The sequence below is a fragment of the Mauremys reevesii genome, linkage group 22 (assembly GCF_016161935.1).
Source record: "Mauremys reevesii isolate NIE-2019 linkage group 22, ASM1616193v1, whole genome shotgun sequence".
NCBI lineage: Eukaryota > Metazoa > Chordata > Testudines > Geoemydidae > Mauremys > Mauremys reevesii.
In genome coordinates, this window is record NC_052644.1 from 1,536,344 (window position 1) to 1,562,328 (window position 25,985).

General features: G+C 68.1%; 4 protein-coding genes across 8 annotated transcripts; 3 read left to right on the top strand and 1 right to left on the bottom strand.

Moving 5' to 3' along the window:
- The first annotated feature begins 1,542 nt into the window (after positions 1 to 1,542).
- Positions 1,543 to 11,813, top strand: ITPKC (inositol-trisphosphate 3-kinase C). The gene is made up of 7 exons (XM_039510877.1): positions 1,543 to 1,740; positions 6,543 to 6,642; positions 6,788 to 7,001; positions 7,667 to 7,871; positions 8,277 to 8,378; positions 9,627 to 9,698; positions 9,907 to 11,813. Exons 1-7 carry the CDS (start codon positions 1,543 to 1,545, stop codon positions 10,108 to 10,110), a joined length of 1,095 nt encoding a protein of 364 aa, XP_039366811.1. The 3' UTR covers positions 10,111 to 11,813.
- A 20-nt stretch (positions 11,814 to 11,833) lies between these two features.
- On the bottom strand, positions 11,834 to 17,658 carry C22H19orf54 (chromosome 22 C19orf54 homolog). 3 transcript variants are annotated; one of them, XM_039510253.1, is made up of 6 exons: positions 17,546 to 17,658; positions 16,800 to 16,868; positions 15,585 to 15,709; positions 14,267 to 14,396; positions 13,679 to 13,749; positions 11,834 to 13,311 (listed from the first exon to the last, which is right to left on the bottom strand). In XM_039510253.1, exons 3-6 carry the CDS (start codon positions 15,685 to 15,687, stop codon positions 12,944 to 12,946), a joined length of 672 nt encoding a protein of 223 aa, XP_039366187.1. In that variant the 5' UTR covers positions 15,688 to 15,709; positions 16,800 to 16,868; positions 17,546 to 17,658; the 3' UTR covers positions 11,834 to 12,943. The 3 variants fall into 3 exon arrangements, with proteins under 3 accessions (XP_039366187.1, XP_039366185.1, XP_039366184.1); XM_039510251.1 differs by having other exon boundaries at positions 11,834 to 13,168; positions 17,546 to 17,603; XM_039510250.1 differs by lacking the exons at positions 16,800 to 16,868; positions 17,546 to 17,658 and adding an exon at positions 16,301 to 16,373.
- An 829-nt stretch (positions 17,659 to 18,487) lies between these two features.
- SNRPA (small nuclear ribonucleoprotein polypeptide A) lies at positions 18,488 to 21,980 on the top strand. 2 transcript variants are annotated; one of them, XM_039510246.1, is made up of 7 exons: positions 18,488 to 18,589; positions 19,298 to 19,399; positions 19,685 to 19,857; positions 19,970 to 20,146; positions 20,448 to 20,621; positions 21,066 to 21,154; positions 21,331 to 21,490. In XM_039510246.1, exons 2-7 carry the CDS (start codon positions 19,327 to 19,329, stop codon positions 21,488 to 21,490), a joined length of 846 nt encoding a protein of 281 aa, XP_039366180.1. In that variant the 5' UTR covers positions 18,488 to 18,589; positions 19,298 to 19,326. The 2 variants fall into 2 exon arrangements, with proteins under 2 accessions (XP_039366180.1, XP_039366181.1); XM_039510247.1 differs by lacking the exon at positions 18,488 to 18,589 and having other exon boundaries at positions 19,327 to 19,399; positions 21,331 to 21,980.
- Positions 21,981 to 23,329: 1,349 nt separating this feature from the next.
- Positions 23,330 to 25,294, top strand: MIA (MIA SH3 domain containing). Of its 2 annotated transcripts, XR_005590576.1 has the most exons (5): positions 23,330 to 23,543; positions 23,933 to 24,066; positions 24,427 to 24,537; positions 25,036 to 25,111; positions 25,152 to 25,294. XR_005590576.1 is itself a non-coding variant. In XM_039510257.1 (4 exons), exons 1-4 carry the CDS (start codon positions 23,420 to 23,422, stop codon positions 25,057 to 25,059), a joined length of 393 nt encoding a protein of 130 aa, XP_039366191.1. In that variant the 5' UTR covers positions 23,331 to 23,419; the 3' UTR covers positions 25,060 to 25,294. The 2 variants fall into 2 exon arrangements, 1 of the variants encoding a protein (XP_039366191.1); XM_039510257.1 differs by having other exon boundaries at positions 23,331 to 23,543; positions 25,036 to 25,294.
- Positions 25,295 to 25,985: the final 691 nt, after the last annotated feature.

Sequence of the window (25,985 nt, forward strand, 5' to 3'; positions counted from 1 at the left end):
AAAATCCCCCCCGGCAGCTGGAACAAGAGCTGATCCCCCCCCCCTGTCTCTGTCAGTTACAGGAATCCTCGGAGGGTCGCTCCCAGCAGCGGAAACGAAAAGTGCTTCGTGCAAAGCTGTGCTGAGTCCCCACTCTGCCCTGCCGTCCGCAGACGCGGCCGGGGGAATCAGAGCATCCCCCGTGGGGCAGGGAGCCCAGGGAGCCCCCAGTCCTGATCCCGGTGCTTTCTGCTCAACCGCCCCCAGCCAGCGGGGCTGGAGTCTGTTCTGCCCTAGTTACAAAGACCTCCCAGCGCCGCTGAGGCCTTGTCGAGGGGTGAGGTGCTGCAGTCGAGTGGTTAGAGCACTGCCTGTGGCGTCCGGACGCCTGGGTTCTCTTCTGCGCTCAGCGAGGGAGGTGTTGTCTCATGGTGAGTGCAGAGAACTGGCTGTCAGGACTCCTGGGTTCTAGCCCCAGTTCTGGGAGGGGAGTTTTGGGCTAGTGGTTAGAGCCGGGGGGGCTGGGAGCCAGGACACCTGGGTTCTCTCCCAGCTCTGGGAGGGGAGTGGGGGCTAGTGGTTAGAGCAGGGGGGGCTGGGAGCCAGGACACCTGGGTTCTCTCCCGGCTCTGGGAGGGGAGTGGGGGCTAGTGGTTAGAGCAGGGGGGGCTGGGAGCCAGGACACCTGGGTTCTCTCCCGGCTCTGGGAGGGGAGTGGGGGCTAGTGGTTAGAGCAGGGGGTTGGGAGCCAGGACTCCTGGGTTCTCTCCCAGCTCTGGGAGGGGAGTGGGGGCTAGTGGTTAGAGCAGAGGGTTGGGAGACAGGACCCCTGGGTTCTCTCCCCACTCTGGGAGGGCAGTGGGGTCCAGTGGTTAGAGCAGGACTCCTGGGTTGCAGCCGGCTGTCTCACGGTGTCTCGCTGGTGCCCCGTGCCTGGTGTTGCTGCTGGTATTTTCTGCCCTGGCCTCGGTTTGAGGACAAACAGGGTGTGTTTGTGTTCTTGTCTCCCGGGCCGATGCAGGACAGGAACCCGGCCGGGGTAAATGCCCTGCGTTGGCTGGTTTGCTGTCTGCCCCGGGGCAGAGGGGAGCTCACGGGGGGGGGGGCTGACTTGTGTCATGGGGGAACAGATGATGTAACCAGTCCCCCCCACACACACTCCTACGTGAACCCACAGCCGCTGGCACCCACGTGTGGGCTTTAAAAATACACTGCAGCAAAAATCCCCATGGGGGGATGAACCCTGCCCCCGCGCTGGGGCATTTAAATGGACCTCAGGGCGGTCGGGTCCCTGTGGGGCTGGGCCCTGCACAGTGGAAACCAGCCCCCCTGCCCCCCCGACACAGCGAGACGGACCCTGGCCCGAAGGGCCCCCGCTCTGACCAGACACTAGATGGGGAAACTGAGTCTGGCTGCAGGGACCGGGGCCAGGGCCGAGCCAGGGCTTGAACCCAGGTGTCCTGTATCCCAGCCCTGCCCCCGCCCCCTCCACCCCCATGGGTGGGCAGAGCACCCCCGGCGGCTGCCTCCTGCCTGCGCCAGGGCCTGGCTCCCATCGCTGTCATGGAAAATTCTCTGCCAGATGGCCTGGCTGCTTGGCAACCGCCTGGCGTCGTCACCCCCCCGGCCCCCCCGCCAGGCTTGGATGCCAGCCAGAGGGGAGGGCTCAGGCTGCGTCGGCAGAGGGAGCGGGCGCAGAGGGGAAGTGTGGGGCCGTGGGGCTGGCAGGCCATGAAGCAGCGGGACAGGAGCCCCCACCGGGTAAGTACCTGGGGCACTGGGGGCAGGGGACTTGACAGCGGGACACTTTGGGGGGAGACAGAACCCAGGCGTCCGGGCTCTAACCTCTAACTCCCCCCACCCCTCCCCCCAGGGATAGAACCCAGGCGTCCAGGCTCCCTGCTCTAACCTCTAACTCCCCCCACCCTCCCCCCAGGGATAGAACCCAGGCGTCCGGGCTCTAACCTCTAACTCCCCCCACCCCTCCCCCCGGGGACAGAACCCAGGCGTCCAGGCTCCCTGCTCTAACCACTAACTCCCCCCACCCCTCCCCCCGGGGATAGAACCCAGGCGTCCGGGCTCCCAGCTCTAACCACTAACTCCCCCCACCCCTCCCCCTGGGAACAGAACCCAGGCGTCCGTGCTCCCAGCTCTAACCACTAACTCCCCCCAGGGATAGAACCCAGGCATCTGGGCTCTAACCTCTAACTCCTCCCACCCCTCCCCCAGGGGATAGAACCCAGGCGTCCGGGCTCCCAGCTCCCACCCAGGCATCCTGCCCTTTTATCCAGAGGACAATGGCTCTCCTGCGCGTTGCCATAGTGATTCATCCCGGCGCTGGCTTTGTCTGTCCATGGGATGGGAGGGGGGGACTCCAGAGCCCCCCCCGTTGGCTGCCTGCCCAGGGGCCAGGCCAGGGGGGGCTCTTTGCAGATGCCCCTGGTGGCTCAGCTCTGCCCCCCCAGATGGGAGGAGCAGAGGGGGGGTTACACAGCCAGGGACCCCCCCAGCAGCAACTGCCCCACTGCCCCTCCCTGGCAAGCTGGGGGGCTCTGCCTCATGAAGGCAGAGAGAGGGGTCGTGCCAGAGCCAGGGAGAGAACCCAGGAGTCCTGGCTCCCAGCCCCCCCGTTCTAACCACCAGACCCCACACCCCTCCCAGAGCCGGGGAGAGAACCCAGGGGTCCTGGCTCCCAGCCCCCCCTGCTCTAACCACTAGACCCCACTCCCCTCCCAGAGCTGGGGAGAGAACCCAGGCGTCCTGGCCCCCAGCTCCCCTTCTCTAACCACCAGCCCCCACTCCCCTCCCAGAGCTGGGGAGAGAACCCAGGAGTCCTGGCTCCCAGCCCCCTGCTCTAATCACTAGACCCCACTCCCCTCCCAGAGCTGGGGAGAGAACCCAGGCGTCCTGGCCCCCAGCTCTAACCACTAGACCCCACTCCCCTCCCAGAGCTGGGGAGAGAACCCAGGCGTCCTGGCCCCTGGGATGAGCGGAAGTTCTCGAGCGCTGTTATCCAATGGTGCCCTTTGCCCGTGTGTGACCTTTGGCCCCGGGCTGACCAGGGATTCACTTGCAGCCCTCAGGGGCCGTTTGACCTGAAAGCTGCCAACTGGTCGCCCCGAGCCAGGCCCCCGAGCCCTGCCCAGCCCCCGGCCTGGCTCCCAGCCTTTGGGATGGGGGTGGCGGGAGCCCACGGGCCCCTCGTGGAGTGAATGCACCTGGCCTGGTTTCCCTGGGGAGGCTGGGCGCTGCAGGGGGGGGGGTCGCCGGGCCGCGGGGGAGCTGGGAGCTGATCGGGTTGGCCCCTCTAGCCCTCTGTGCTCCGCCAGCATGGGACAAATCACCCCCCCCCGCCCCTGCGTGTGGCCACTGCCCCGGCTGGGCGCGCAGCGGCGGGCTCAGCGGGTGCCCCATGGCCTGTGTGCCGAGCCCCCAGGGCCCCGGCTGCTGGGAATGAGCCGCGGTTTTCCGAGCCTGAAAGGGGCTCTCGGAACCGCCTGAAAATGGGGTGTCTCAGGTCGGGTGAGAAGGGGGGAAGGAGCCTGGGGCCTTCAGAGCCGGACTCCTGGGTTCTATTCCCAGACCCTTCGGGGGCCTCGGTCGCCCACTCTGAGCCTCGCAGCCGCCTGGGCGTCCGCCCTGGTGCCGTCTCTCTGCGGTGGGGCGATGCCGGTGCCAGGGTGTTTGCAGCTAGCTAGTTAGCAGTGTTACCCCTGCCTCGCAGGGCGGCAGCGACTCAGGGCAGACCCAGATCTCCTGGGTTCCAGCCTGGGGCCTCCACAAGGCCGGCCTCCCTGGCCCACGGGTTCTGTCTACGGCTGCTTGTAGAAGGTTGGCCCTGCTCCGTGCCTCAGTTTCCCCCCCCCCCCCCGTAGCCCCCGGCTGATGCTCCCTGCGGCGCGGGTGGCGTTACGGTGCTTTGGAAGGGGAACAGGAAAGGGGCCGGGACGCTGAGCACCGATCGCACCTGCCCCCCCCCACCCCGGCAGTCACATGCAGAGCAGACAAACCTGTCGGGATGGAAACCCTGACGTGCTCCTGCCTCTGCTTTCCCATGACAAGGCTCTGACTCCCTGCCCTGCCCCCCGCCGCCACCCAGACGCGGGGCGGGACGGGGCAGGTACAGGCTGCCAGGGCTGGGGCTGTGGAATTACCGGATGGGGCAGCTTGGGACGGGGATTTGAGATCCAGCGAAAACTGGCTTCCCGAGAGGGGGGATCCTGTCAAAGCTGCTTTCCCGGGTAAGCGAGGCCCAGCCGCGTAGCTGGTAGCAGGGGAGCCTTGGTGTCCTGACCAAGATGGGGCCCCGTCGGGCTGGGCGCGGCCCAGACCCCAACCGACATTGGGGCCCCGTCGGGCTGGGCACTACCCAGACCCCAGCTGAGATCAGGGCCCCGTCAGGCCGGGCGCCGCCCAGACCCCAGCTGAGATCAGGGCCCCGTCGCGCCAGGTGCCGCCCAGACCCCGGCCGAGATCAGGGCCCCCTCGGGCCAGGCGCCGCCCAGACCCCAGCTGAGATCAGGGCCCCGTCAGGCCGGGCGCCGCCCAGACCCCAGCTGAGATCAGGGCCCCGTCGCGCCGGGTGCCGCCCAGACCCCGGCCGAGATCAGGGCCCCTCGGGCCAGGCGCCGCCCAGACCCGGCCGAGATCAGAGCCCCATCGTGCCGGGCGCTGCCCAGACCCCAGCTGAGATCAGGGCCCCGTCGGGCCGGGCGCCGCCCAGACCCCAGCTGAGATCAGGGCCCCGTCGGGCCGGGCGCCGCCCAGACCCCGGCCGAGATCAGGGCCCCGTCGGGCCGGGCGCTGCCCAGACCCCAACCGACATTGGGGCCCCGTCGGGCCGGGCGCTGCCCAGACCCCAGCTGAGATCGGGGCCCCGTCGGGCCGGGCGCCACCTGACCCGGGCTGGGTGCTCTGCCCACCCAGCGCAACAAAGGGCAGGTTGCTCTCCCCATGTCACTGCTGAGGCACTGAGGCCTGGGGAGATGCATGGAGGTGCCCAGGGCCGCCCCCTACATCAGTGGCAGAGCCAGGGGACCTCGTACAAACCCTTGGTTCTGCCCCCCACCCCGCCCCGGCCTTGCTGTGCTCGGCCCTGATCCCGCCAGCAGGGTTCTGCTCAGAGCTCCCAGCCGCCTCGCACAGAGTCAGCAAGAACCCGCCAGGCGCTGGGGATGGAAAATGTGCGTCAGGCCGGGCCCGGGGGAAGTTCTCTGGGTGAAACGCTGAGCGGGGCAGGGGGAGGGAGCGTCTGCTGGAAGGGTGAAGCGGGTGCAGCCGTGAGCTGGTTTGGTAACAATGGCTGAGGCTCCTGGCTGTGTTGTGCTCTTGAGAAACCCCTAGAACCCAGGAGTCCTGGCTCCCAGCCCCCCCTGCTCTAGCCACCCTCCCCTCCCAGAGCCGGGGAGAGAACCCAGGAGTCCTGACTCCCAGCTCCCCCTGCTCTAACCACTAGCCCCCACTCCCCTCCGAGAGATGAGGATAGAACACAGGAGTCCTGGCTCCCAGCCCCCCCTGCTTTAACCACTAGACCCCACTCCCCTCCCAGAGCCGAGAAGAGAACCCAGGAGTCCTGGCTCCCAGACGCAGGCCCACATGGGCTTGTCCCTCAGACAGACCCCTGGAGCTGCCGGTGACTGAGTCCCCTCTGCAGGGGCCATATGGGGGTGGGGGTGGCCTTGGCCTGGCCCTCCCGACTCCTGTCCCTGGTCAAAGGGGGCAGCGCGGGGGCCGTTCTCCGCGGCTCCATGACTAGCTGGTGCCAGCAGCCGTAGGGATCCCACCCCCGCACCGTGTGGCAGCGACCTGTGCCCTGGGTGAAAGTCCAGGCGGGGGGCAGGGATGGGGACTCTGATCCGCACCAAGCGGAGGTGACAAGCCAGCGTCTCTCCGTGGGGCAGCGCCTGCACTGACCTGGGCTCCTCAGCCACCCACCCGCGACTGGCTCCGGGCCCCCGGCGGGTAGCAGGGACCAGACACCAGCTGCACTGGGCCGATGCAGGAGGGGGCAGAGCCGCAGGTCGGAGGGGAGCTGCCCACAGGCTGGGGGAGGGCGCAGTGTCTGGGTGCCCGCGGGAGGGGTCGAGGGCCTGGGCGGGCGACAGGCACACCTGGGCGGGAACCCCCCCATAACCAATGGGTGGGCCCGGCCGAGCTTCCGAACTAGCCGCGTACATGGGGTCAGATTGGCCCCACTTGTAGGACATTGGGGGGGGGGGGCTGGGAGCCAGGACTCCTGGGTTCTATCCCCAGCTCTGGGAGAGGAGCAGGGTCTAGTGGTTAGAGCAGCGGTTGGGGGGAGGAGTCCCTCCCTTTTTGTTCTTTTCCCAGCTCTGCCGCAGATATTCTGGGCCTCAGTTTCCCCACCTGTAACATGGGGAGAACAATCCTTCCCGTGAGCTGTGCGGGGCAGGGACGGGCTCTCACTCGGGGTCTGTGCAGCACCTGGCACACTGGGGCTGAGGGGGCGATCTCAGCTGGGACCCTCCTACAGTACGGGGGGCACCGCCAGGTCTCCCTGCTCGCAGCCCAGGCACTGACCCCCTCCCTGCCTTTCTCTGTAGAACAAGCCGTGGAAGAAACTCAAGAGCATGGTCCACTGGTCGCCTTTCGTCGTGTCCTTCAAGAGGCGCTACCCATGGGTGCAGCTCGCCGGCCATGCGGGTGAGGGGGGCATGGCGAGCCAGTGCGGGAGGGGTGCAGCCAGCCCCAATGGGGGCTGGCGAAGGCAGCGCCGTGTGCCCAGCGGGCACGGGCCGGGGTGCGTCTGGGCTCCCCTGACACCAGCCGTCCCCTCTCTCCCCCGCAGGGAATTTCAAAGCCGGGGACTACGGGCGGATCCTGAAGAAGTTCTGCCCGCGGGAGCAGCAGTGCCTGGAGCGCCTCATGCGGGACTCGCTGCGCCCCCACGTGCCCGCCTACTTCGGGCTGGCGCAGCGGGACGGCGAGTGCTACAACCAGATGGAGGATCTGCTGGCCGCCTTCGAGACACCCTCCATCATGGACTGCAAGATGGGGGTCAGGTGAGAGCCCGGCTGCGGGGCACAGGCGAGCCGGCTCAGCGAGAACCCGGGAGTCCTGGCTCCCAGCCCCCGCTCTAACCACTAGACCCCACTCCCCTCCCAGAGCCAGGGAGAGAACCCAGGAGTCCTGGCACCCAGCCCCCCTGTTCTAACCACTAGACACCACTCCCCTCCCAGAGCCAGGGAGAGAACCCAGGAGTCCTGGCTCCCAGCCCCCTGCTCTAACCACTAGACCCCACTCCCCTCCCAGAGCCAGGGAGAGAACCCAGGAGTCCTGGCACCCAGCCCCCCTGTTCTAACCACTAGACACCACTCCCCTCCCAGAGCCAGGGAGAGAACCCAGGAGTCCTGGCTCCCAGCCCCCCCCCACTCTAACCCACCAGCCCCCACTCCCCTCCCAGAGCCGGGGAGAGAACCCAGGAGTCCTGGCTCTCAGCTACGCCCCCCAAACTCTAACCCACCAGCCCCCACTCCCCTCCCAGAGCCAGGGAGAGAACCCAGGAGTCCTGGCTCCCAGCCCCCCCTGCTCTAAGCACCAGACCCCACAGCTGGGGTAGAACCCAGGAGCCCTGCGCTGGGAGTACCAGACCCCAGGGCCCAGGGCCGGCCGAGGGCTGGGCCGTGGGGTGAGCGCCCCCCGCTGATCCCCGCTCTGCCCCCCGCAGGACGTACCTGGAGGAGGAGCTGGAGCAGGCCCGGCAGAAGCCCCGGCTGCGCCGCGACATGTACGAGAAGATGGTGGCGGTGGAGCCGGGGGCGCCCACGCCCGAGGAGCACGCCCAGCGCGCCGTGCTCAAGCCCCGCTACATGCAGTGGAGGGAGTCGCTTAGCTCCAGCGCCACGCTGGGCTTCCGCATCGAGGGCATCAAGGTGGGGGCCACGGGCTGGGGGGGGAGCAGGCCTGGCTGGGGGGTCCCATCGGGCTGGGGGGGAGCAGGCCTGGCTGGGGTCCCATCGGGCTGGGGTCCCATCAGGCTGGGGGGGGGAGCAGGCCTGGCTGGGGGGGTTCCATCGGGCTGGGGGGGAGCAGGCCTGGCTGGGGGGTCCCATTGGGCTGGGGGCGGAGCAGGGCTGGCTGGGGGGTCCCATTGGGCTGGGGGGGAGCAGGCCTGGCTGGGGGGGGTCCCATCGGGCTGGGGCGGAGCAGGCCTGGCTGGAGCAGGGTATCTGGCTCTGGGGAGGGGAGCTCACGTCTGGGGGGAGCGGGTCTGATGGGGCCACGTGTGTCCCGCTCGGCCTCCCAGGCCCCGGCCTGACGGGTCTCTGTGTCCCCAGAAAGCCGACGGCACCTGCAGCACCAACTTCAAGAAGACGCGGCTGCCCGAGCAGGTGGTGCAGGCGCTGGGCGACTTCGTGGACGGCGACAGAACCATCCTGGTGAGGGGCTGGGCTCCCCGGTGGTGCCGCTGGCCGTGGCCGGGGGGAATCGCCCAGGGCTTGGGCTTTTCGCTGCCCACATGCAGCCACCTCTGGGGCACGGCCCAGCGGCTGCTAGTATCTGTGAGACTTTCATTTCAACCAGCGTGCGGCAGCACAGCGCCCCCTAGTGCTGTCCTAGCCCCGCCTCCTGCCCCACTGCACACCCTAGCGCTGCCCGGGGGCCGGCACCAACTGCCAGGGGAGAGCGCCCCCTGCTGAGCCCCCGCCCCACAGCGCCCCCTAGCGCCAGCCCTGCCAGCCAGGGGAGAGCGCCCCCTGGATCCCTGCCCCACAGCGCCCCCTAGCGCCAGCCCTGCCAGCCAGGGGAGAGCGCCCCCTGCTGAGCCCCCGCCCCACAGCGCCCCCTAGCGCCAGCCCTGCCAGCCAGGGGAGAGTGCCCCCTGCTGAGCCCCCGCCCCACAGCGCCCCCTAGCGCCCGCCCAGCCAGCCAGGGGAGTGGGCCCCCTGCTGAGCCCCCGCCCCAGCACCCCTAGCGCCAGCCCTGCCTGCCAGGGGAGTGCGCCCCCTGCTGAGCCCCCGCCCCACAGCGCCCCCTAGCGCCAGCCCTGCCAGCCAGGGGAGAGCGCCCCCTGCTGGGTCCCCCACCCCACAGCGCCCCCTAGCGCCAGCCCTGCCAGCCAGGGGAGTGCGCCCCCTGCTGCCCCCTGGCTCCCTGCCCCACTGCGCACCCTAGCGCTTCCCTGGGGCCAGTACCAACTGCCAGGGGAGAGTGCCCCCTGCTGAGCCCCTGCCCCACAGCGCCCCCTAGTGCCAGCCCTACCAGCCAGGGGAGAGTGCCCCCTGCTGCCCCCTGGCTCCCTGCCCCACAGCGCCCCCTAGCGCCAGCCCTGCCTGCCGGGGGAGCGCGCCCCCTGCTGCCCCCACCGCTCCCTGCCCCACAGTGCCCCCTAGTGCTGCCCTGGGGCCAGCACCAACTGCCTGGGTTGAGTGCTCCCTGCTGAGCCCCCCGCCCCACTCCCTGCCACCCAGCGCCGCCCTGGGGCCAGCCCTGCCTGCCAGGGGAGGACGCCCCCTGTTGAACCGCTGGGGCCAGCACTTGCAGATCGGGGCAGCCACGTTCCCCTCCCTGCCAGGGCCCAGACGGGCTGGGCCTGGCTAGTGCTCGGGGCCGCAGCGCCATCGCCCCCTGCTGGCCTCCCGCCGCACCCTTGCCCTCACCTCCCCACCTCCCCTCTTCCTCCCCAGACAAACTACCTGGGCCGCTTGAAGGAGCTGCGGGCGGCGCTGGAGCAGTCCGAGTTCTTCACGACCCACGAGGTAGGTTCTGGCTGGGCGTGGGGCTGGGGGAGGCGGCCGGCCTGCGGGGGAGGCGCTCCCTGCCGAGTGCCCCTCACCCTGGGGATCTGGGCACACGCGCCAGGATGCAGGGTCTGTTCTCCTGCCCACTGGCAGCCCCAGGGAAGGAACCCAGGAGTCCTGGCTCCCAGCCCCCCCTCCCCCCTGAGCTCCGTTTGCCCCCCAACAGGTGGTGGGGAGCTCTCTGCTTTTCGTCCATGACCGGACGGGGCTGGCCAAGGTCTGGATGATCGACTTCGGCAAGACGGTGCCGCTGGCCGGGGGGCAGACGCTGACGCATCGGCTGCCGTGGGTGGAGGGGAACCGGGAGGACGGCTACCTCTGGGGGCTGGACAATCTCATCGCCATCTTCAGCACCATGGCGCAGGCCTGAGCCGGGACACCCAGCCCCGGCTCTGGGCAATAGCCGGGCACTGCCGTGCGGTGCCCTCCCTGCCTCTTATTTATACAGCCAGATATGCTACAGCCCGTCCGCCCGGGCCGGCTTCCGGCGGCTCGCACGGCCCCGCGCCGGGGCCAGGATGGGGCAGCGCCTGGCCCGTCACACAGACGTCAGGGCACCCGGTTTACACCAGCTAACGGGAAGGGGCAAGAACTGGTCCCGCTTCCTGCTCAGCTGTTCGTTCCGCGGCCCAGCCCGAGGGAGAGTGAGGCCGGGGGAACCCTGGGAAGGCCGAGATTGGCCCCCGGCGCTGGAGCTTTGGGGCGCTCGACGGGAGACCCCAGCGTTTTGGGGGGCACTGGCTCAGCGATCCTGCACTCCAGGCCCTGGCAGTGACGCCAGCTGGAACCGAACGGGGCCCGGATCCTCTGGGCCCCTCTCCTGTTCACGGCCCATTTTCCTTCAGCTGGGTTGGGGGGGAGGCCTCCCAGCCCCACTTCCTGCCCCTGCTGGTATCGGAGCCAGCCCCACCAGCGGGCTGCTCCAGGGGACCTGGTCTGCCGGGAGCTGCCCGTGGGCGGAGCAGCAGCTCCACGTTACCGATTCATGGGATGGTAAATTCAAGACACTTGCAAAGACTTTTTGGCAATAGCGACTGGGCCCTGGTGTGGCAGGCGGCTGTGGGCTCTGGCGCGACCCTCCCGGGCGGTAGGTCGCCCCCCAGCTGCAGGGTTCTCGGCCCTTCCCCTGAAGCATCTGTGCCCCTGCTGGAGGGGCGGGTGCGGCCGGCGATTTCCACCCCCTGCACTTTCTTCTGCTGTGGCAAGGAGGCTCCGCCGGCCCGTGGCCGGGAAATGAGAACCCCGAGTTACTGCGAAGCTTGCGCCCGCCGTGGGGAGCTCAGGGGTTGCCTGTGGCTGAGTCTATTCTCACCCGGGGGTGGTTTTCCTGGCGGCTGGAGAGCTGGAAAGCTCGGCCCGTCTTTACAGGGGTCTCGGCCCTTTGAGAACCAACCGGGACGCCACCTCCCCTGCCAGCTTTGGGTGGTTCTCCTAGCCCAGCCTTGGGCTCGCCCCGGGCTCTCGCCAGCCGCGGGCCACCTCTCTGCCAGGCTCCCGGCCCAGGGCGCGGGACGCACGCGCCGCACCTGAGTCACAAGGGCCCGCGTGCTGGAAATGCGGCTGCCCCGGCTGAGCCACTGGCTCCGAGCCTTTGGTTCCAAACTCGGAGAGCAGCTGCCATGGGTGCTAGTCCCTGCCGGCCAGCCCAGGGCCCCGCAGCGGAACTGACAGCAGCACTCAGAGTCCCCAGCCGAGATCTGGGCCCTGCACGCACCCCGGGAGTGACAGTCCCTGCGCCGAAGAGCTCACAGTCCAAAGGGTGGGAGGGGAAACCGAGGCACAGAGTGGGGCAGAGGCTTGCCCGGGGTCAGTGGCAGAGCTGGGAATGGAACCCAGGAGGCAGCACCCAACCCACACGACCGTGCTGCCCGAGGCTGTGAGCGGGTCAGCTCCTGGGGCGGAGGGGGGGTTCTGAACAGGTCCCCCAGTGGCAGTGGAGCGAGGGATGCTCCTGCCCCCTGCACGCAGGCAGGGCGTTCTCGGGACCGAGTGTTGGCCCTGGCCCATTCCTCTGTGTGGGGCTCTGCCGCCCCTCTGGAGCTGGGCACACGGCCAGGCCTCTGGGGCCGGAACTGTCACAATAAACAGAACCTGCCGGTGCGGAAACCAAACAGCCTTTGTCTTTAATGCACGTTGCTGGCGTGGGGCAAAGTTCCCAAGTTCGCTGTATGACAGCAACTCGAGAGAGCCGAGACCATCGCGCCGGGCGCTGCCCTGACCCTGGCCGAGATTGGGGCCCCCTCGGGCCCGGCGTCACCCAGACCCCAGCCAAGATTGGGGCCCCCTCGGGCCCGGCACCGCCCAGACCCCGGCCGAGATCGGAGCCCCATTGGGCCCAGCGCCGCCCAGACCCTGGCCGAGATCGGGGCCCTCTCGGGCCTGGTGCCACCCAGACCCCGGCCGAGATCAGGGCCCCGTCGGGCCGGGCGCCGCCCAGACCCCGGCCGAGATCAGGGCCCCGTCGCGCCGGGCACCGCCCAGACCCCAGCCGAGATCGGGGCCCCCTCAGGCCAGGCGCCGCCCAGACCCCGGCCAAGATCAGGGCCCCCTCGGGCCGGGCGCCACTCAGACCCCAGCCGAGATCGGGGCCCCCTCGGGCCGGGCGCCAGCCAGACCCCGGCCAAGATTGGGGCCCCGTCACGCTGGGTGCTGCCCAGACCCCGACTGAGAGCCAGTCCCTGCTCTCAAGAGCTAACAGTGGTGGGTGGCAGACAGGAAGCGTGAAGTTATTTTCAGAGCCGGCCACAAGTACCTGCTGTTTCCTGGCACCGTGGCCTCAAAGCAGGAATCTGGGTCAATCTGAAAAGCGTCAGTGGGTGGAATAGCAGCAGCTCCTCTGGAGAGGGCCTGGAATAGCTGCGTCTCCCCCCTGGCCGCAGCCCGGCGGGCATCAGGGCTTCCTGCGGCACAGGAGAAAGGGGCCGGGGCCGCACCTGGCACTTTAACCCCAGCGGCTCTCTCCTCAGTGGGTCTGAGTATGATGCACCCTGCCCCTCCCCCTCCAAGCGCTCTGCAAAGGAGGGCTGGATCATCGGCCCCATTTTGCAGAGGGGAAGCTGAGGCACAGAGAGGGGAAGAGAGGCAGAGCCAGGCCCCCCGAGTCCCAGATCAGTGCTCTACCCACTAGGCTCCGCTGTCCGTTGTAGCACGGGTGGGCCCGGCTGGCTGCAGGGCGTCTCCTCCGCCCGGTGCTCCAGGGGCTCCTAGCGCTCGGCAGCAGGGGGTGGCCCGGCTGGCTGGGGCAGGGCGCTCTGTGCGGTCCGTGGGCACAGCAGCAGGGTCTTGCCGCAGAGCCCTGCCCTCACGCCTCCCGCGGGCACCACGTAGACCTTGCCGTCGCCCGCCCGCTTGGGGCAGAAGTCGGTCAGCTGGGCGTTGCTCTCGTGCGCCTGCCGGTAGCTCCACAGCTGGGGGCGCCAGCTCTTGCCCTGCTTGGAGAGCAGGTAGATCTCCAGCACGTCCTCCGGGGCGGGCGGGGGGCAGGCCGGGCCGGGGCGGAAGAGGCCGGAGATCTCCCCGTCCTCCTGGCAGGCCGGGCTGAGGGCGCCGCCCTTGAGGCCCAGCAGGACTCCTGCAGGGGGAGAGGAGCCAGCCAGTCTCCGCAGGGCAGCTCCATCCTGTCCCAGCAGCCCCGCCACGCCCCTGGGGTCACGGCCCATGCGGGGGGGCAGCCCCCCGGATGGGTCCCTGTGCCCGGCCAGCTGCCGCCCCCTTGTGGCGAGCCTGGGAAATGCAGCCAGGCCAACTCGCCCTCCTCTGACCGGGGCGCCCCAGCCGTAGGGTGCTGGGAGCCCCAAGCCCTTCTGTGGGGAAGTTTGGGGGTGGACCGGGGCAGGTCGCAGCGGCTGCAGGGAGCTGCCCGGGAACAGGGCAAACGGCCTGGGCAGGAGGGGGCCGAGCCCCAGAAGCCGTCCCCAGCCCGTGCTGCTGGGACGTACCTGAGACGACGGCCCAGTGGGCTTTGTAGCCGCGTCGCCTGCAGGGCTCGTGGTTGGAGTCCTCGTCGTAGCTGGGACGCCCGTTAAGGTTTGCCAAGGGGGCTGGGGCGGGCCGGCTGGCGAGGAAGGGGCACGGGGGAGAGCAGGCTGCCCCGGCTCTGGGCACCCGGCTCCTGCCCCTGGAGAGGTGCCCTCCCCACCAGGCGCTGACTGGGCACACGGGGTTGCTAAACCTCCCCAACCAGAGAGGGGCTGGAGCATGAAATCTGCTGCTGCCCGAACCTGCGGGCTCTGGAAGCCACCGCAACGGCTGCCTCAGACGGGTGGGACACAGGGGGGTAGGCGTGGGTGGGGCATTTAACCACGGGGAGGGAGAAGGCCCCTGCCCCACATTCATCTCCCCGCACTGCAGCCAGGAAGAGGAAACATGAGAGATGTGGCCACATCCCACCCCAGAAGTGGCCGCATCTGCCTCTAAAATGACACCCCCAGGCCCACTCTACAGGGGTATCAGAACGGCCCCAGCCCCGCCCGAGCGTGCAGGCTGCGGTGCGGACCCCATGGGGTCGCCGCGCACGGGAAGGATACGGCAGTAGCAGGGGGCAGCCAGCGGTCAGATGGCGAAGGATCTTGCCCCGGTTCTCTCCCTCCAGACCTCCAGAGAGCAGCTCGGCCCGGCACTGGAACAGCTCCTCGGCCAGCCGGGCCATGTCAGCCGCTGGGATGGACAGGGACAGGAATTCAAGCTGCCCGAGGGCCACCCCCAGCAGCGCAGCCCGAGCTCGGGCCATGGGCCCGGCTTCCTGCTCCCCTAAGCAGCGCTCCGAAAACACACTGCCGGGGGCACGTGAGCCGCATGGGGATAACCGAGGGCTCTGCAGCCTGGACCCAGCAGCTGGGAGGTGAAGCTGGACACATTCAGGCAGGTTTGTAACAGGGAGGGGAAGGAACCGTTGGAACGATTTCCCCAGGGCAGCGGCGGGTTCTCCAGCACTGGAGCTGGTCAGAGCAAGATGGGGGGGTTTCGGAAAGCTCCTGTTCACACGGGGGCGAATTCAGGGAAGGCCCATGTTCTACGGGAGGTCGGACCAGCTGCTCCCAACGGTCCCTGCCAGCCTGAGACTCGAGGAATCAGAGAGAACACACAACGCTGGCCCCTGGCCCCATGGCATTTATACAGGCCGGGCTCACTGGGGCCTGCACTCAGGATTTTATCAGCAGCCCAACGATAGCTGGTGTTTTTCCTGACAAAGCTCCACCACCTGGAGTCCTGGGATTCCACAAAATCCTCAACTTTCATTGGAAATGCCAGTGTCCAGCCCTGCTGGCCGTGGAGAAAACCTGGCCGGCCCCAAGTGCTCGGCACACGCTCATGATCTCTGACTACTCAGGGCCGGCATTAGCGAGGCTCCCGCTGCCAGACCCGGCTTCCAGAGGAACCTTCTGCCTCGGACAGAAACCTCCAAGCGCTCGCTCCTCGTGGCAAATTAACAGCCCCGCTGCGGGGGTTTCCCCTAAATCAAGGAGCTTGCAAGTTTTCAAGCAAACTAATCCCGCTGGGGGCACAGAGGCGGGAGCTGCTGCCGTGCAGAGAGCAGGGTTCAGAGAATAAGGCTGGAAGGGACAATTAGACCATCTGGTCTGACCTCCTGTCCCGCCCGGGCTGTTCCACGGCACCCAGCTCCCCTGCGTCGAGCCCTTCCGGGAAGGGGTCCGGTCCCCAGCAGTGCTCTAGGGGCAAAGCCCTCGTGCCCTGCGCTACGTACCACCTCTGGGCGCTTCCTCACGCAGCCGCAACGCAGACCAGGGTCTGGAGGGTCCCCCTGGTGCCCAGCCCAGCGCCTGTGGCCTAGCGCAAGGAGGGAGTTTTTAACCCCCAACGTGCCACGGGCGACCAGCCACCGACCTGAGAACATTTCCCCTTGGGCGGTGTAGCCTCTCTCCAGCGCCACCTGCACGATCCTCTCCAGGGAGACGTCCTGGGACAGGCTGAGGAGGGAGCCCGCCATCCACAGCGCCACCAGCCCGCACCTAGCGGGGGAGAGAGAAGAGACATTGCAGGGAGCCTGGGTCCCACGGGCTGAGCTCGGCCAGACCCCCTCCCAGGCCGCTGGGTTCGGAGACGGGTATTTCTCTGCAAGCCTGGGAACGCTTCCCTGGGTTCCCGTGTCCTTAGGCCTCTTCCCCCTGCAGCCTGGGGCGCGGGTCACCGGCGGGGCTCATCTGGGCACGTCTCACTGCGTCGATTCCCTGCCATCACAGGGGCCTGGGGCAGCGGTGGCACCTCAGTCTTAGCCCCTGAGGACTGAAATGCTTTGCTCCAACGCAACTCGCTGGGCTCAGCACAGCGGTAACCGGGTGAGACCGAAGGGCCTGGCCACCCAGGAGATCAGGCTAGCGAACGGGCCGTCTGGCCCCAGATGCTAGCTCCAGCAAGGCCTTCATTCCTCCAGGGGAGGGTGCGGCTCGCTGGGGCTGCCCCCCCCCAGGCTGGGGTTCGGGGGAGCTCCCGCTGTGCCTGGGGGCACCCGTTTGAGATGGAAAAGGCGAAGTGTGGGGTTTTTAAAGGCAGATCGCGAGTCGGGCGCTAGGTTTAGACCAACCCATCCGCCCTTGTGCTACCTGCTGACGATCCCTTTCCCACTGCTTGGGCAGAGCTCTCCGTAAACATCCGCATGGCTCCCTCCTCGGCCTCCTGCCCCCGCCGGGAAACGCTCCAACAGACTTCCCAGTGGTTAGGCCCTGGTGGGCGGAGATCCCTCCCCGCCTCGCCGAGTGGTACGGCCTCCTTGATTCCCGTGCTCCCTGTCCATCTGCACTGGCCAGCTCTTCTCTTCGACCTAGACTGCGGGGCTGTGGGGCGGGGCCTGTCTTTTGGGAGGTTTATACAGGACCCGGCCCCATGGCAGCTGGCTCCCTGCTCAGACCCAGGTTGGCCATCTCTACGCTCCCCCTGAGGCCCAGGCACAGAAGAGCTCTTGGCAACTGCTTGGGAGGGACCAAGCAGGGAGGCTGTAGATCCATGGGACTGAGACCCCTGCCCCTGGGTGGGTCCAGCCCCCGGGGAAAGCGCCTCGGCCTGCGTTTGCCCTGACAGAGAGGAAGCGGTTGCAATACTCACTGAGGCCCCTCTTGGATTAAGGAAGGCACCGGCCTGTTGTAGAGGAGCCACTTGAACTGCCCGCTAAAGCTGGAAGACAGAACCAGGCAAACACTTACTGGCCATTTGCCGTCCAGCCCCCACTCACCACCACTTCCTCCTCTGCGTAATTCATGAGACGCTCTCGTCTCCTCGCCGAGCGCTTTGGGAGAATGAAGCAGAGAGCTGACCTCAGCTGCCGCTGGGATTGCGGCTACCTCTGGGCTGTGTGATAGCCACACGGCACTGCCCCACTATGGGACAGGAAGTGGCCCAAGGTCCTGTACCCAGTTGGCCCTGCATTGGGAATTTAGGGAGGCAAAACGGAATTAGCTCATTAGGGCCTGGCCGGGACACCAGGGTTCACCACACCTGGACTTTGAGGCAAAGAGCAGAGACTAGAAACTAAGTTTTATGTCTCTTTCGAATTATGGGCACCTCCAGCAACACAGAGACCTCCACTGCCACCCTGAGGATTAGGGTCAGGGCTGACTGTGAGGGGAGAGAACCCCCTGCTGAGCCCCCAGCCCCATAGCACAGCACCCCCTAGTGCTGCCCCGGGGCCAGCCCTGCCTGCCGGGGAGAGCGCCCCCTGCTGCCCCATCCCGCTCCCTGCAGCATGGGCCCCCTGGCACCTGGGTTCTGCCTGGTGGGTCGCCCACCCGGCCCCAGCCCCAGCCCCGCTCAGCAGGCGAGACCAGCCCGGGGATCCCGGCCCGGGGCCCGACCTGGATTTCCTGCGGCTCAGCAGCTCCCGGACGTCGTCCCCACTGCCGGGCGCTGGGGCTGCTCGCTCCAGGGCCGCCTTGAAGAACTTGGCCTTGTCGAGCCCGTAGGTGGGCAGCAGCCTGGGAGGGGGAGGGGAGGAGGTGGGGCAGGGCCCTGCTGGAGGGTGGGTGGGGGCAGGGGTGGGGAGGGGCAGAGCCCTGCTGGAGGGTGGGTGGGGAGGGCAGGGTCCTGCTGGGGGCAGGTGGGGGCAGGGGTGGGGAGGGGCAGAGCCCTGCTGGGGGCAGGCGGGGGCAGGGGTGGGGCAGGGCTCCGCTGGGGGGTGGGTGGGGGTGGGGCCATCCCCACCCTGGCTTTGGGGGAGGGGCAGCAGGAGGTGAAAGGGCGCAGACTAGAACCAAGGTCACTGGGGTATGGGTCAGAGGTCAGGGGTCAGCTCGCGGGGTCAGGGGTCACCGAGGGGTCATTGTGCGTGGGGTGGGGGCGTGGCCCCGCGGGGTCGGAGGTCATGGGGCCGGGGTCGCCGCTGGGGGCGCTCTCAGGGCCCCGCCCGCCTGGCGTCCCGCTCGCGCCCCTCCTAAAATGGCGGCCGCCGGCTGAGCAGGCAGCGGCGGGGTGAATCCGATCACGTGATTGGATACCAGCTACTCGCCTCTCAGCCGCCCCTTCCGGGTCGCGTGACAAATACCGCCAATCAAATGTGATAACCGCGGTTACTGACACCTCCAATCAGCCAATGGCCGGCTCTGGGCGGAAGGCGGGATTGCCGAGCCGAACACCAAATCCCCGCCTTAGGGGGGCGGGATAACGATTGAGAACCGCCTTTTGATTGGTCATGTTACAGGCCGTGGCCCTGCTTTGATTGGCCTGCCACACGCGAGGCCGTAGACCTTTCATTGGCCGCGGCCGGCGAGGCGCCCTTTTATAGGCTCATGTGTCCGCCGCTGCTTCCTCGTGATTGGCTCGCGCGGACCGTGGGCGGGCTCGTGTCTCTCGGCGGGCTCCTGTGGCGGCGGCGGGCGGCGCTGGGCCTGCGGACTCCATCGGTGAGGGGCCGCGGCGGGGCGGCGCCATCGGGCCGCGGGGCCGGGGGGGATCGGGCCGCGGGGCAGCGCCCGGCCTGTGTGACCCAGTATGGCCGGGCGGGGGCGGCGGGCCCGCAGCCACCGGAGCCTTTCTGGGGGCGGGGCTGGTCTGGGGCCCCGCCCCCGAGCTCCTACATCCGGGTCCTACGGGGGGTTCAGCCTGTGCCCCCCTCCCCCACTGGGGGCGGGGCCTGGCCCTGGGGGCGGGGCCTGGCGCCTCTTGAGGGCTCCCCTGGGGGGGCGCCATGGCCAGGCTGGGAGCCCGTGGCAGGAGCTGGGGGGACCGGCTGGGGGGCTCCCCGGGGGCTGGGGGGGGCTGAGCCCTAGAGCCCAGGCTGCTGCCCCCCCCCCCCATAGGGTCATGGCCCCAGACCCTGACCACGAGCTGCCTCCCCCGATCGTGGCGTCGCGTTGCTGCCTCCTGAGGCACCGCGTGGGCCCGTCTGGGGGGGGGGTGGGGTGGGGTTAACCCCCGCGCCTGGAGCAGCCCCGAGCCCGTGGGGTCGCTGCCTCCAGCTCCTCGTGCCGGTCTGGCCCCGGGGGCGCAGGCCGGGGATCGTCTGAGGCCGTGACCCCGGGTCACCTGGCTGCTGTGGTATTGGGAGCCTGCAGCCGGTTTCCCCCTTGCGCGCTCGCCTCGATTTACCGTCTCCCGTCTCGTCTGCTCAGACCCCGCTGGTGTGTAAGTGCCGAGGACGATGGCCGTCCCGGAAACCCGCCCCAATCACACCATCTACATCAACAACCTCAATGAGAAGATCAAGAAGGATGGTGAGTGAGTTCCTGTCTGGAGCTGGCGATGTGGGGGGCTGGGCTAAGGGGCTTTGGGGGGAAGCTGGGGGGTGTCTGGAGGACTCGCTCTCCCAGCCCCGCTCCTGCTCACCTGTTGCTGTCTGGCCAGGGAGGACTAGGGGCTTTGGAGGGATAAAAGCGACTCCCACTCTCTGGCGTGGGGGGTGAGTGTCTCTGTCCGAGGCCGCAGGAGTCGCCCGGTCTGCGTCCAGCTCCTCGTAGTGCAGAGCTCCGTGTACCTAACGCTCCGTCTCTCTCCCCTAGAGCTGAAGAAATCCCTCTACGCCATCTTCTCCCAGTTCGGCCAGATCCTGGATATCCTGGTGTCCCGGAGCCTGAAGATGAGGGGACAAGCCTTTGTCATCTTCAAGGAGATCAGCAGCGCCACCAACGCCTTGAGGTCCATGCAGGGGTTCCCCTTCTACGACAAGCCGATGGTGAGTGCTGCGTGCCGCCCCGGGCTGGCGGTGGCCGTCTGGCAGGTGCTGTTGGAACTGCCTGAGCCGCTGCTCGGCCGTGCTCCCCCTGACGCGCTCTCTCCGCCCCCAGAGGATCCAGTACGCCAAGTCGGACTCCGACATCATCTCGAAAATGAAAGGCACCTACGTGGAGCGGGACCGCAAGCGGGAGAAGAGGAAGCCTAAGGGCCCCGAGACGCCCGTCGTCAAGAAACAGATGCCTGGGGCAGCTGCTCCGGTGGGAGCCGCAGTGCAAGGAGCTGTCCCTGTGAGTAACGTGAGCAGCGTCTCTGCCTGGGCCACTGCCCCAGAGCAGGGGCTGGTTGGCAGCCGGAGCTCGGGGCCTGAGGGAGCCTTTCCTAGCGCAGCCGGCGTGGTCGGTCTCGGGCTGCTCTCAGGAGTCGGCCTGAGTCTGCTGGCCCCAGCCGGCTGTGGTTAGCGTCTGCGGCCAGCGGCGGGCTCTGATGTGAATGCCAGGCCTGGGCCCAGGCAGCCCCCGAGGGCTCCGGGGCAGGTCAGCGCCCAGGGTCGTGCTGTGAAGCTGGGCTCTCTCTCGCTCCCCCCTATAGGGAATGCCGCCAATGAACCAGGCCCCCCGCATGATGCACCACATGGCAGGCCAGCCTCCATACATGCCCCCTCCGGGTATGATCCCCCCACCTGGCATGACGCCCGGAGGAATCGCGCCAGGGGCCATGGCGCCTCAGCAGATGATGCCTGGCCAGATGCCGCCTACCCAGCCGGTGAGTATGACAGAGCTTGGCCTGGCTCCGGCTCCTTTCCGGCAGCAGGTAGCAGTGGCTGTGTCCGATTGGGGCAAACCTCCCTCTGGGGGTGGGGCTTGGGGAACAGGGCTTTTCCCCTCCAAGGTACTGGCTCCAGTGGGGAGCGGAAGAGAACTCGCGAGGTGCTGTGGGACGCTCCCTGAGGGGTAAGGTCCCGCCCCCCCGGCTCGTTGCTCGCCTCAGCCGAGAAGCCAGAGATGCTGAGTCCCAGGGGACTCCTCTGCATGGAGAGCAGGGGGCACTCGCCCTGGCGGGGGGGGAGGGAGGGCGGCCTCGCTTGGCGCTGCCTCTGCTGTGTGCGTCTGGCTGGAGCCGCCCTGCGGGGTTCTCAGCCCTCCCATCCAGGCGGCGCTCGCAGCGTCTGGGCTCCAGCCTGACCCCTGCTCGCTCTCTCCCTCGCAGCTCTCTGAGAACCCTCCCAATCACATCCTCTTCCTCACCAACCTCCCCGAGGAGACCAACGAGCTGATGCTGTCCATGCTCTTCAATCAGTGAGTGCGGGCCCTGAGGGAGCCGGGGGGGGGGGCCGAGTGGGGGGGCCAAACCTTGGTGCAAGTGGGTGGTCTGGGAGAGCGGGGAGCATGGTGTTTGGGAGGCCAGCGGAGGGGAGCGGGTGCCAGTGATCTGGGGGCCTGTCCCCTCTAACAGCCGGGTCCTGCCCCCCCAGGTTCCCGGGGTTCAAGGAGGTGCGGCTGGTGCCCGGGCGGCACGACATCGCTTTTGTGGAGTTCGATAACGAGGTGCAGGCCGGAGCCGCCCGCGACGCCCTCCAGGGCTTCAAGATCACACAGAGCAACGCCATGAAGATTTCCTTCGCCAAGAAGTGAAGCCCCCCAACCCAGGCCCAGAACTGCCCCTCCCCACTCCCCCAGTCAGTCTCTTCTGAACCTGGTTCCCCCCCCCTGTTTTTACCAGTTCCCTGGAAGGTAAGTCTGTCCTCAGGGCCACCGGATTTCCAGCCCCAAACTCCCCCGTTCCCCAGAGCCTTGTGAACTGCCAGCGGGGAAGCGTCCGACCTGCGTCCCCCCTGCACGCCACGCTGCCTTGCTGCTCAGAGTGGGTAGGTGACTCTGGAGCGCCGCCAGCTGGTGATCCCTGCGTCTGCGACGAGCCTGGAGCTGGTTCGTGGTGGGATGGTTGGTACAGGGGGTGGGGGCGGCTAAAACCCTTCTGAAGCATTGTACCCAGAGTCTGCTGCTCAGACATTGCACCTGGCGCTTTCTGTTCTGTAATAAAAGCTCCCTTTGTGACCTCCCTGTGCCGCGGCTCGCCCGTTCTTCGCTGGGATCCCCGGTGGGGTGGGGTGAAATCGACTGGGCGGATTCTACACGGGGGAGTCTCATTCCCTTAAACGTGTGTCCTGAGGTATGGCTCTGAGCCATGCCCCTGGCAGGGGCGGGGCATTGGCGGGAGCTGAAGGGAATTGTTCCCAGCCCAGTGATTGTGAAAGTGGTGAATTCTGGGCTTACTCCACCACTATCCCAGAAGCCTTGGGGGGGCAGCGCTTGTCTGGTCTGAGCAGATTGTCCCTGCCTCCTTTAACACACAGCCTAGAGCTCCCAGGATGCACTGCTAGATGGAGCATTGCATGCTGGGAGAGAACACCGTGAAGCGGGTGCCTGGGAGGGGTTGTGCCCCCAGCCTGGCAGAGGAATCACCAGTGGCTGGGGGTTGACTACCAAGGTGCCCCCTCTGCCCCCCAGAGGTGGCTGCCTACCTCCTCCATTGGCTTCAGAGCTAGTCTGTTCACCCCCTGGCTGGCTGAGAGGAGCCCTGCAGGTGCTGGGGGGTCGGGGGCTTCCCAGCAGCCCCCCGTGGGTCTAGTGTGTTGAGTCGCAGAGCAGGAGCTCAGAGCCCAGGACTGGCGCTGGCAGGAGCTAGTGCTTGTGCCACGTAGTGACCTGGTGCCAGCTGGCTCAGTGGGATCCCACCGCTACCACAAGGAGCTTCTGAACTGGGGGGGCTTCAGGGGGCTCCCCTCTGACCCGGGGCTGGTGGGAGGGCTTGGCCAGTGCCCCTCTCTCAACCCCTTCTCTGGGGGGTCCTGCCCCTTCTGTGGGCCTCTGCTGGAGAGAGACGTGGACAATGGGCCCAGTATGTTACCCGAGAGCCGGCCCCTGCGTCAGCAGCCGGCCCCCCTCGCCCTCGCTCCTGGCTTGCGTTTGTGGCGCTGGATTATTTAAAAAGCGGAGCGGAAGGGGGCAGAGAACTGGAAGCTGGTGACTTAGCCATGCCCCACGGCCTGGGGATGGGATTGTGTCTCCTCTCGCTCTCTGTGTGGCCTGGCCTGGCCTGAAGACGCCTTGTCTGTTGTGGACATGCAGCCACCTCTGGGGTGGGCCGTGCAGCAGCAGCACTGCGCAGTCGGCGGCAACCAGCCCTATCCTGGGACAGCCACAAGGCCAGAGCATGGCATTGCCCCGGCTGGTGTCTGGGCTGGGGCCGCAGGGGCGACATTCTGTCCAGAACCTGGTACCTGCAGCAGCACCGTCCCCCCGACAGGTGTCAGGGTCCCCCCCCCGCCCCGCGCTGCCCGGGGATCAGCCCCACTCGGGGAAGGGTGCCCCCTAGTGCCGGACAAGGCCCAGCACGGCCGAAGGGCCCCCTGCCGAATGAATCGGCCCCTGCTCTGCCCAGTGGGGTGGCTGCTCCGGGATCTCTGAAAATGGCTCAGGGCGGTGACTAGACACACAGCTGGGCCAAGCTGCGCTCCCTGCGTGGGCAGCCGGAGCCCGGGGCGGCTGCATTTCCCCACCATGGCTAACGCCCGGCTCTGGGCCTGGGCCGCTCTGCTAGGCGCCCTGCTGGGGCTGCTGCAGGGGGGCCGGCCGCTGGGCGAGCTGGCGGAGAAGAAGCTGTGCGCGGACGCCGACTGCAGCCGTAAGTGCGCCAGGCGGGGGGGAGGCTGGGGCAGTGCCAAGGCCGAGGGGCTGCATGGGGGGCAGGGCTGTGCCCTGAGGGGTGGCACGGGGCAGGCGTGGGGGTGGTTCTGGGGGCCAGGGCTGTGCCTTGAGGGGTTGTGGGGGGCGGTGCTGGGGGGCAGGGCCGTGCCCTGAGGGGTGGCACGGGGCAGGTGTGGGGGGTGGTGCTGGGGGGCAGGGCCGTGCCCTGAGGGGTGGCACGGGGCAGGCGTGGGGGGCGGTGCTGGGGAGCAGGGCTGTGCCCTGAGGGGTGGGACGGGGCAGGGTAGGTCCCCTCTGGGGGCAGGGGGGTGCTGGTGGAGGGGCAGTGCCCGGGCCTAGGGAATGACCCTCTGTCTCCCCCCCCAGATCCGATCTCCATCGCGGTGGCCGTGCAGGATTACACCGCCCCCGACTGCCGCTTCATCCCCATCCAGCGCGGGCAGGTCGTCTACGTCTTCTCCAAGCTGAAGGGCCGCGGCCGGCTGTTCTGGGGCGGCAGCGTGAGTGGCTGGAGGCGGGCGCTGGAGCTCAGGAAGCGGCTCCCTCGGCTCTGCTGGGGCATCAGCCCCCGCCCTGGCATCGTGCCCCCGGTGGAGCGGGAGCCAGGGCCACGCAGAGGGCTGGGCCTGACCCCCGCACCCCCAAATCACCAGGCCCAGCCCCGGTTCCCATCTCAGCCCGGGGCCCCTCTGCAGGCTGGTGGGTTGCTGGGTCTCAGGTCCTGGGGGGCTGGTCCCAGCAGGGCAGGGGGGCTCCATGGAGGGGGGGAGTTTGCCCTGCCCAGGCTGCAGTTCTGTGGGGGAGGGCTGATGTCGGGGGTCTTGGCACCCCAGCTTAACCCCCCAATCTCCTCCCCGCAGGTGCAGGGGGATTATTACGGGGAGCAGCCCGCCCGCCTGGGCTTCTTTCCCCGCAGCGTGGTCCAGGAGAGCCAGTACCTCAGGCCGGGGAAGGTGGAGGTCAAAACCGATGTGAGTAGCCGAACTGCAGCAGGTGGGCACCTGAGTATGGCGGGGGGTGGGGGGAGGCTCCCCGCACCATGGGGGCTGCCACCACCCAGAGACCGCGGAGCGACTGGCCCTGGGGTCGGCTGGCATCTTCGCTCCATGCCTGGGGCACTGAGCCCCTGAGATGGGGGAGAGACTGCGGGGGTGGCAGGTCTGGGGATAGAACCCAAGAGTCCTGGCCCCCAGCTCTACCCACTAGTCCCCACTCCCCTCCCAGAGCCGGGGAGAGAACCCAAGAGTCCTGGCCCCCCAGCTCTACCCGCTAGTCCCTATTCCCCTCCCAGAGCTGGAGATAGAACCCAAGAGTCCTGGCCCCTGCCCCCCCCAGCTCTACCCACTAGTCCCCATTCCCCTCCCAGAGCCGGGGAGAAAACCCAGGAGTCCTGGCTCCCAGCCCCACCTCAGCTTGTCTTCTCCCCCCCTTGCCCGTGTCTGATCCCTGTACTCTCTCTTCCCTTCCAGCAATGGGATTTCTCCTGCCAGTGAGTCCTGCCGCGGCCCCCGCTGCCAGCGCTCACGCAGCTCCCGGCCCCCCGACCTGGGCACCGTGGCTCCAGCGCTTGGCCCAGGCCCTGCTGCTGTTCCAGAGCCCTGGGGGCAGGCGTGAATTTCCTTTTGCTGTAGCAATAACACCCCCCTCTCACCCTGGGGGCAGCTCCTTGTAGCTTCACCTCACCATCCCCCGCCTGCAGCCACTCCTAAATAAAGCCCCCCTCCAGCACCCTTGCTGGCCCCCGTCTTTCCCTGGGGAGGAAGCAGGAGCAGCGGATCGGGGGGGGCTGTTTGCAGCTGCACGGGCGTCTCGCGGGTGCAGGCTCGCTGTTCACCTGACTGGCTTGAAAAGTGAGTCCCTGCTGGCTGGGGTGGGGGGCAGCCCCTAGGGGCGCCCTGGGGGTGAAGGGGAGGTTCCCTCTAGTGTCCAGCTTGGTGGGGCACTTGGGAATGTTCCTATCCCCTGTTTCCCCCCCTCCCCCACTGCTGCTCCCCCTTGGATGTGGGGGGCTGCTGCAGCGCTGCTGCGGCAGCGTCGTCCCCCTGGAGCAGCGGGCTGGAAATAGAAATCTCCTTCGTACGCCCTGCCCCAGATTCTCTGCTGCCCTGCCCTGCCTGTGCCACGCACTGTGCCCACCTCCCCGAGCAGAGCTGGGGCCTGGGTGAAGGGGCTGGGTGTGGCTTGGGGTGCGGGAAATGAGGATTTCTGATCCCTGCTACCCCCCCCCCCCGGGCTGAGGGGGGGGGGGCTGCGGGCCGCAGGGCAGGTAGTTTCTCACCTGCCTGCTCAAAGTGAAAGCAGACAAGCGGGTGCCGCTCTGGGTAGCTGGCAGGCTCAGCAGAGGCGGTGCCTGAAGGAGACCCGGAGCCAGGTCCCTTCTAGCTCAGGGCAGGGGCCATGTGGGGGGCTGCCCGGGCAC